Raw genomic sequence first — 9,665 nt, 5'->3', positions numbered from 1 at the left:
CTTACACTCCAATCCTTACATTGACACCAGATTAGGTGACTCCCACAGGCATGTCCCTGGAGAAGCACGTGCTGCTTGGTCAAGTGGAGGGGCAGTGAAAATGAGGAAGACCCTGGACAAGACGATGGCCGCACTGCCTGCAACCATGGACTCAGGCAGAGGACCCGTCGTCCGGATGGTGCGGGGCTGGACAGTGCTTGGTTCTGCTGTGCGTTCGGGTGGCCGTGGGTCAGGACCGATGATGCACCTCACAACAGCATCACCAGACCGTACACCTGAAACCCATTGAACTGGCACAGGCCGTGTTAGAGGTTTAAACCTCAGACTCCCTGCTGTCGGGCCAGTTCCGACCACGAGGGACCCTTTTGGACAGAGTAGGGCGCCCCCCTGGTTTTTTGAAATGGTGAACAGACTCATCTTGCTACCCTGGAAGGGAACAGTAATTCAAACCACTGACCTTGCCTTTGGCAGCCCAACACTGATAGATCTTAAAGAGCCACCAGCAGCACCAAATCGGTTCTGGCTCGGTGACCCTGTGGGCAGTGGGACTGCCCGTGCCTGTGGGTTCCGAGGCGGCAGATACTTACAGATGCCGAAAGCCGGCTCTTTCTCCAGCAGGGTAGCAGCCGGGTTCCCACTGCCGACCTCCCAGTTCGCAGCCGAGCGCTTCGCAACGGCACCCCCAGGTCTCCCGTTTCCACAGGAAGCTCAGTGACCGCGAAGGGTCCCAGTGCCAACAGAATCAGGGGAAGTGTGTGGATGTGCCGGGGTGACGGTGCCCTCGGCAGATGTCTCACCCCCCAGGTCAGTCACCAGCAGGGTGGGGGTGAGGACCGTGCAAGGTCCGAGTAGCGGAGCCCTGGTGCCGGGCAGAGGGGCGTGTGGGTCCCAGTTCTTTAGCACCCTTGGCATCTGGTTAGGTTGTAAAAGGAAGATCTTTAGGATGGGCACGGGATGGCAAATGCACCAACCCTGTGAAACTGTGCGCTCCACGTGGTCAGGACGGTGAACTGCGTGGTGTTTTACCACAGGGGTCCTGGTGGCCCAGTCATTCAGTGCTTGACTGCTGCTGAAAAGTCACCTGCATGTGCTCAGCCTGTGTGTGCCCACCCTGCGTGCACCTAGACTCTGCCCACCCTGCGTGTGCCTAGACTCTGTGTGTGCCCACCCTGCATGCACCTAGACTCTGTGTGCCCACCCTGCGTGTGTCTAGACTCTGTGTGCCCACCCTGTGTGCGCCTTGACTGTGTGCCTACCTTGCATGCACCTTTACTGTGCCCACCTTTGTGTGCCTAGACTCTGTGCCCACCCTGCGTGTGCCTAGACTGTGTCCACCCTGTGTGCGCCTTGACTCTGTGTGCCTACCCTGCATGCACCTTTACTGTGCCCACCTGTGTGTGCCTAGACTCTGCCCACCCTGTGTGCACCTAGATTGTGTGCTCCTGGTTGCGTGTGCCCTGCCCTGCACATGTCCCATTTGTTTGTGCCTCGGCCTGTGTGTGTATGTCTGTCACAGCCCAGCCCCATCTCCCCTGTCCCTGCCCACTGTCAAGGAGGGAAATAGAGTCAGAGCTGGCTGGCTCGGGCCACGTGGCTCCACACCCGAGTGGCCTCTCACGTGGCCGGTCTCCTCGGTTAGGGACACCACACATGACAGTCCAGCTGTGGGGCTGTGCATGGAGCCATAGGCCAAGGGGCACTGGGGGGGGGTCTCCTCAAGTCCCCCCTTCATATCCATCTCCCTCTCCCCCGCCTGTCTGCCTGCTTCCCGCTGTCCAGCATCCTGCCTCTCTCTTGGATCCCCGCCCTGCCTCACGTCCCCAGCTCCCTGTTGGGCTGTCTCTGGGCCCCGGTCGGGCAATCGGGGCCACCTCTGGATCCCGCCCCCTGCAGTATTGATGGCCCGTGAGGTCCTGCCCCGATTCCTGCGTTTTCAGTTAAAAGGTTTTTGTTGTTGTGGCTCATGCAGTTGCTCTGTTGCTATGGAAACGTGACATCAACATGACGTTTCCCGTTTAAAAGCTTTTAACTAAATTCCTGCCTGTCAGACGTAGGGCCCCATTTTGAGTGCGCTGCCTTCCAGCCCAGCGCCCACGGCCAGCCGCTCGCCGCTCGCTGCTGCCCGCTGCCCGTGGTGGCCAAGCCGCAGGGCTGGGGCCGGGGGCGGGCCCCGGCCTGAGTCTGCCTTTTAACCCCGCAGGTGCCTCCACCATGGCAGCGGCCGAAGTGCCCGGCTATCTTGTGTCCCCCCAGACGGAGAAGCACCGGCGCGCCCGCAACTGGACGGACGCGGAGATGCGCGGGCTGATGCTCGTGTGGGAGGAGTGCTTCGAGGAGCTCAAGCAGACCAAGCGCAACGCCCGCGTCTACGAGAAGATGGCCAGCAAGCTCTTCCAGATGACCGGCGAGCGGCGGCTGGGCGAGGAGATCAAGATCAAGATCACCAACATGACCTTCCAGTACAGGTGGGGCGGCCGGCGTGGGGGACGCCAGGACGAGGGCGGGCCAGGGCTCCAGCAGGGGCAGGGCAGGTGGGGAGGTTGGGATCAAGACCCCCAGCACGACCTTCCAGGACAGGTGGGTGGCTGGCGCGGGGAAGGCCATGCCACCGCAGGACGGGGCAGGGCGAGGCCTGGATGGGGGTTGGGGGTGGGGGGGTAGGCTGGCCAATGCCAAGCGGACTCCAGGGCCAGGTCAGGATGGGGATGGGGTTGAGGCGGCCATGGGACCAGGGCAGGTGCATGTGGGGAGAGTCCAGGACAGGTGGGCTGATTGGTACCTGCATGACGTGGGGTGGGACCAGGCAGGTGCAGGCAGAGCGAGGCCAAGACGGGAGGCCAGCCAGGGCCCAAGTGACCACAGGACCAGCATGACCGTGTGCAGAAAGAGGCTAGGACTGGGGCAGGCTGGCCAGTACTAAGGTGACCATGGGACCAGGCCAAGGTGAGAGCCCAGCATGACTGTGTACGGGCCGAGGCCAGGACCAGTGGGGTGTCCACCAGGGCAGCTGTGGACACTGGCCCCACGATGCCAACCTGCCAGGAAGCAGCCCAGGACCAAGGCTGTCCCCTGCCCTCTCCTGGAGGCAGGGGTCCCAAAGCTGCCACCCACCTGCCTGACTCTCAGCGTAGGCAGCTCCCCTTGGGGGTGGGGCACTGAGGCCGGGGAGACAGGCCTTCTTGGTGCCGGCCAGGCCTGGCCCTCCTGAGCTGGGCTGGGCCTGGTGCAGAGCTGGCTCTGCACAGCCAACCCCAATGGGCATTGGACCCCCCCATGCTACTGGGGAAACTGAGGCTGGCAGGGAGGAGGCCTGGTTGCCCTGGGAGTTCTCAGGCCAGGCCTGGTTCAGTCCTGGGGTGTCCAGTCGTGGGGGGAATGGGTGGAAGTAAGAGGTAGACAGCTGTTTGCCCCCCAGGGAAGGCTCTTTGGGTTAGCACCAGGGCAAAGGGGGGTGCAGGCAGACCCCAGGTGCAGACTCTGCCCCAGGCCCATTAGAGAGGATGTCACACAGAGGGGACACTCACTAGGCCCAGAGGGGTCATGAGGTCAGATAGGGGTCACAAGGGCACAGAGAGGTCATGAAGTTGGGGTTCATGAGTGTGGAGGGTCACGAGGGACAGGGATGGCATGTGAATGTGGGGTGTCATGGTCATGGCAGGCTTGGGGGTGGGGGGCCATGGTCAGGACCAGGTGTCTGCCCTGAGCTGGCTCCCAGCAGAGACTTGAGACCCCCACCCCACCTCGAGGGGAGAGGCAGCAAGGGCAGGACCAGAGGGACACGTGCCTGAGTGTGCGGTGCGTCTGAGGCCGAGGGCATCTCCATCCCCCGGCACAGCCAGCCAGGGGGCTGCACCGTCACCAGCCCATGAGCAGAGGGGCAAGGACGGAAATCAGGCAGCCGGGCGCGCACACCAGCACAGCTGCCGCCCACCTCGGGATGGACGTTGGCTGTGTGGTCTCCAAGACTTGGCCTGGGCCCCAGAGGGGGCTGCGCCCCAGAGGAGAACACCAGGGGGTGCGGGAGCCGGACGGGGGCAGCAGAGCTGGCCCTCAGGAAGCAGGACACACACACACACACACATACACACACACACACACACACACCATATCACAGCTTTGTTCACTGACCCCCAGGAAGGCCCTGGCGGCCTTGTGGGGCACAGATGGAGTCTGTTTGGTCGCTCCGCAGGGAAAGATGAGGCCGCGGCAACCGCAGAACAGTTCTACTCTGTCTCTTAGGGCCCCGCGGAGTCGGACTCCACTTGATGGCCGTGGAGTGGGTGGGCACCCCTCAGAGCTCCCGTGGGAAACTGAGGCCCAGTGCAGGGAGGGCCTGCCCCAAGGCTGCGTGGCCCTAATGGGGACATGCCCAGAAAACCCCCCGCCCCTACAGCAGGTGTTTTCTTACTATTGTGAAAGTGCTCTTTATATATGGAGACTGAGGAGGGTGGAGCGGGCCGGGGGCCGCGAGCTTAGTCTGACGGGTCCTGCTTGGACTGAGCCCCATGACCTGGGGGCATTATCAAGGTCACAGGGACACAGACCCCTGCAAAAGAGCCGCGGCCACGTCAGGGGCCCCTCTTTAGACACCCCCCTTTTCCTGATGGGGAGATTGAGGCTCGGAGAGGTCACACAGCCATTGGCTGAGCCCAGAGCAGACTCCCTCCAGCCTGCTGGATGGAAAGCCCACCCTTGAGCCCTGCCGCCCCCCACCCTAAGGACCCTCCTTAGAACACGGCCCACGGCCTCGTAAGCTTAACCACCGCTACACTTACATACCACTGTACGTGGCAGTGGTCTGCCCTGTGGGCTCTGGTGGGCTGTGTTTGCCACTGGGCGGCTCGCTCGGCCAGGTCAGCAGAGCCACACCCTGGGAGAAAGAGGAGGCTTTCTGCTTCCATCAGGAATTCCAGTCTTGGAAACCCACAGGGGTCAGGTCTGACCCTGTCCTGGACGGTCCCTGTGGGCCAGGATCGAACCGAGGGCAGGGCATTTGCATTGGACAACAGTTCACCATTGCCAGCTAACTGGCTCACCAAAGAGAGCCTGCAGGGGCTTCCCAGGCCCCTCCCGTGGCAACCACCTCCCTCCCCGATGGACGGGGCTTCTCCTGAAGCCTGCTGCCCCTGTGAACCCTCTGGCCGCAGGCCCTGAGTCCCCGCAGACCCCGGCCCAGCTGTGTCTCACCCTTGGTTCTTGTGTCTCTCGTTTCAGGAAATTAAAATGCATGACAGATAGCGAGTCAGTTCCGCCCGACTGGCCCTATTTCCCAGCCATTGATAGGATCCTGGCCAAGGCTCCCGAGTCCTGTGACGGGAAGCTGCCCAACAGCCAGCAGCCGGGGCCTTCCACGTCCCAGACCGAGGCGTCCCTCTCGCCGCCCGCTAAGTCCACCCCCCTGTACGTCCCGTACAGCCAGTTCTCCTACGAAACCCGCTGCGAGGACCACGGCTCTGACAGCTCTTCCAGCTTACTGTCCCTTAAGCTCAGGTGTGTGCTTCCCCGCCGAAGACCCTGACCTCTCTGGGCCTCAGTCTCTGCTCCCGGGCTCTGGGGACACTCAGGGCTCTCTCAGGGCAAGGCTGGGTGTATCCGTGGGTGGGGGTGTCTCGGGAGAGGACACGCTCGGCGTCCCTGCCCAGCCAGAGTCACAGGGCCTGTCGCCAGGTGTGCCGTGGCCTGCTCCCCATGCCCCCCTCCCATATCCTCCTGAGCTCGGCTGTCTGCCCTCAGTTCCGCCCCACCCCCTAGAACATGGCCTTTGGCAAGACCCGCTCCTCTGGAGGGGGCATCTGGAGTGGGCTTTCAGATGTGTGCAGGAGCTGACGCGTTGGGTTGTGGGACCCTCACGATGTGTCCCAATCTCCCAGTCCCTCCCAACTGCTGGGGTGATGCCCAGGGCTGGGCCACCCTGCCGTGCCAGGGTCACAGGCCTGGGGCTGGGGACCTGGTCGTTGGACTGGTGTCTGCCTTATCTTGTGCTGCTGTTACAGAAATTCCACGTGGGGGTGTTAACAGACAGAAATTCATTTTCCTGGGGGGCCAGCTCTCAGGGAGGCTTTCTCTCTGTCAGCTCCGGGGGCAGGTCCTGGCCTCTTCTCTGGATCTGTAGCCCCTGCGTTGCCCTGTGTGTCTTGGTCTCAGTCTGCTTCTGGGTCTAGGAGGTTCCCAGCACAGGGATCCTGGGTCCAAAGGACTTGCTCTGCTCCCAGCCCTTCCTTCCTGGTGGCAGTAGGTCCCTCCTCCTCGACTGGCTTCTCTCTCCTTCCACCTCTTGTGAGGCCACACGGGGTGGGGTGGGGGTGGGGGACCTCCTTGTTATCAGACCAGGGCTGTGACCCCAGTGAGGGGCTGCCTCCCACCCTCCTCCTGCCTCTTGAACATGTAGACGCAGCATACCCTGTGCTGCCTGGTGAGCGCACTGCACCAGTGGAGGACGGGCACAGCAACTCTCGAAGCAGAGGGCAGACAGGCAGCCGCCCCGGAGTCACGGCCATGCCAGGCAGACTCGCTCTTTTGAGGACGAAGTTTGCTCTAGCCCCCCCCCCCCCAGGAGGAAATGCTGTGAGGATTCGGCAGTGTTCAGGCTGCACCCCTCCCCCAGACCCCCACGGTGCACAGCCTCTCTCCCACCAGGGGTGAGCCTGGGGCCTCAGCTTCCCCGTGGGTCCAGGGCTGCAGGGAATGGGGTAGCCACGGGTTTCCTGATAGGACCCCCAAGTGCCACACTGCCCAGTACCCTTCCTGGTCTCTCCCAGTGTCCTTGTCACCCGTGAGCACCCCCACCCCACCCCGTTCCATCCCCCTGGACTGGGGCAGTTGCCCTGACTGGGGTTGGGGTCTCATGGCTGCTTGTTCGTAGTTGTGCCCCATGAGCCCCTTTCTGCTGTCTGGAGACACCCCCTCCCTGTGGGGTGGCTTTGTCCTCTGTCCCCAGGGCACAGTGGTGGCTGCTGACCCCTGGGGGAGGTGGACACTGCGCTGGCCCTCCTCCCACACCTGCACCAGCTCGCTGGAGCCTCCGTTTCCCTGCCTGTCCACTGGAGCGTGAGATGAGGCCACCTCGGTGGGGTGGCTGGGCCACACGTGGCTCTGGCCAATGCCTCAGGGGCGCCGCACGGCCCATGTGTGCCTCATGGTTGGCACGTGTGTGGGAGAGCAGCACATGCACATTTCAGCCCAGCACACAGTCTGATAGCTGACACACGTGCATGCCTCAGGGGGCTCCATCATGTGGTTAAGGGCTAGGCCAGCACACGCCTGTCGCAGGGGGGTTCCGATGCGACTTATGGCGGGCATGACCGTGCTCACCAGCGCATGCGCTTGCCGGGGGACACTCCCCGCCGCCCCCGTATGAGTAGCCCGGTGTGCCGTTGCAGGTCGGAGGAGCGGCCCGCCAAGAAGCGCAAGGTGCGGAGCTGCCCGTTCCAGAAGAAGAAGCTGCGGCTGCTGGAGGCCATGCTGGAGGAGCAGCGCAAGCTGAGCCGCGCCGTCGAGGAGACGTGCCGCGAGGTGCGCCGCGTGCTCGACCAGCAGAACATCCTGCAGATGCAGAGCCTGCAGCTGCAGGAGCGCATGATGAGCCTGCTCGAGAAGCTCATCGCCAAGTCCGCCGTCTAGGCCCCGCCCACTACCTGCCGCCGGCGCCAGGCCCCGCCCACCACAGGCGCCAGGCCCCGCCTGCTGCCCCCAGTACACGGCCACTGCAAACACCAGGCTCCGCCCTCTGCCTGCAGGACACGCTCACCACCCGCGGGAGGTGACAGCAGGGCACGCCCACTGCAGCTACGGAGGAACACAGCCGCTGACCGGGCTGCTCTTACCATCTACAGGACACGCCCACCACCGCACCAGACTCCTCCCGCTTGGAGTGCGGGATAGTGCCCACTGCCCACAGGTCATGGTGGACGCCAGGCCCGGGCTGATACAGGACACGCCCACAATGGGCACCAGACTCTGCCCACCCGGGGGTGCATGACGCACCCTGCAGCCCGACTCCTTCCCCTGCCCCGCCACGGACGCCAAACTGCCCACAGCCTGCAAGACACAGCCGCCAGGCCTCGCCCACCACCACCACTGGACCCTGCCGAATGCCAGCAGGCTGTGCCTACTCTCAGCCCCCGCCCACCATGGAGGTCTGGACAAGCCCAGGGCGACAGGCTCTGCCCACCATGGACATCATCAGGACCACGTGGGCTCCAGCTGGCGCCAAGTGAGGAGGCTCCCCCGGGGGCTCTGGTGTGTCATTTCACCACGGTCGGTCAGTTCTGACTGGAAACTGCGCCATGCAGGTGACCAGTTCTCTGCAGGGACCTTGTCCTGTCCTCCGCAGGCTGTGGGGGTTCCCGAGCCCTCAGCACAGACCCCAGAGAGAACCCTAGCTCCACTGCCTGCTACTGGCCCGTGGGGCTGTGTGCTGGAGGCCCCTCAGCGATCAGGAATAAACTTCGACTCGCAGCTCCACCCTGCCCCTTTGCTGGGCTCCGGGGGTGGGGCAGTGGGGGATGGGGTCAGGTATGGTGGAGGTTGGGGGCAGTGGGGCAGCCAGGGCTGAGTGTGTGGGCACTGGGGGTGGTCAGGGTGAGGGGTGGTAGGGACAGGGTGGTGGAGACCAGCCAGGGGCTGTTGGGGCTACAAGTGTACTGGGGACCAGGCGTTGGGGAGGTCTGGGGGGCAGGGGACCATGGGGACAGGGGTCAATGGTAAAATTCTCCCCTCCTGTGTGGGAGCCCTGGGCCCCATTCCCATCAGTGCCCCGCGTGTGTCATGGTCACCCACTCTGTGAGCGGAGGCCTGTGTGCTGGGAGGTCCTCAACAAATGTCTTGGTGCCTCTAGACGAGGGTGAACTAAGGAAAGGCCTGGAGGCCCTTTCTAGAAATCAGCAAGGCTGACCCCAGGGTCTATGGGGCGCCATGCGCTGGGGACACCTCAGAGGCCTCTCACAGCACCAGATGCAGACACTGGGGTGTGAGTCACAGCCCTGACCCCATGAGCATCTGCCCCAGTCAGGTCAGGGAGACCCTGGTCAGCAGACAATGGTCCCCATGCAGAGGAGGCCCACCAGAGGGACAGGAAGCACGCAGGCAGGAAACACTGAGGCTGGGTGCCAGGAGTCTGGTGTGTACAGAGCCGGCAGCCAGTGGTGGGTGTTCCCGGGGCACAGAGACACCAGTAAGGATTTGGGCTGCAGCGTTCTGGGCAGACACTGTGGACGGGGGAGGAGGTGGGGAAGGGGCTCCTCCACCATCCGGACAGAATCCTTTCTAGCACCTCCTTGGTTGGGCTTGTGGTCACCCTGGCTGCAGAAGGGGGTGGGAGCGGGTAGCATGGCATGCCCTCTGGGGTTAGGAGTCTGGCCATGTGGGGAGAGGGGGCATGCCCCAGGAAGGCCAGAGCAGACCCAGCTGCTAGGCCGCAAGCCATGGGGTGAATCGGCCCTGCTAGCTCATCTGACCCCAGGTAGCAGTCTTGTTCCTGAGCCGGGTATCCCTGGGTTCCTGTGGTCTGCCCAACCCGTGCTGCTCACCCCACCCTCCCGGGGCCACGGATGCGGACCATTCCCTAGGGCACACAAAGCGTGCACCCAAACTGTGTTGTGCTGCAGACGGGTAAGGGGGAGTGTACACCTGGCAGCGCTGAGCACGCTGCTTTCCCCGATGTGGAG

At 63.5% G+C, this 9,665-nt stretch overlaps 1 protein-coding gene across 1 annotated transcript; it reads left to right on the top strand.

Moving 5' to 3' along the window:
* Nucleotides 1-2,155: 2,155 nt before the first annotated feature.
* MSANTD1 (Myb/SANT DNA binding domain containing 1) lies at nucleotides 2,156-8,463 on the top strand. The gene is made up of 3 exons (XM_004715065.3): nucleotides 2,156-2,465; nucleotides 5,215-5,490; nucleotides 7,380-8,463. Exons 1-3 carry the CDS (start codon nucleotides 2,212-2,214, stop codon nucleotides 7,618-7,620), a joined length of 771 nt encoding a protein of 256 aa, XP_004715122.3. The 5' UTR covers nucleotides 2,156-2,211; the 3' UTR covers nucleotides 7,621-8,463.
* Nucleotides 8,464-9,665: the final 1,202 nt, after the last annotated feature.

Source organism: Echinops telfairi, unplaced genomic scaffold (assembly GCF_000313985.2).
Source record: "Echinops telfairi isolate 266 unplaced genomic scaffold, ASM31398v2 ScPeMD7_28;HRSCAF=97, whole genome shotgun sequence".
NCBI classification, from domain to species: domain Eukaryota; kingdom Metazoa; phylum Chordata; class Mammalia; order Afrosoricida; family Tenrecidae; genus Echinops; species Echinops telfairi.
This window is presented reverse-complemented; position numbering and strand designations above follow the sequence as displayed.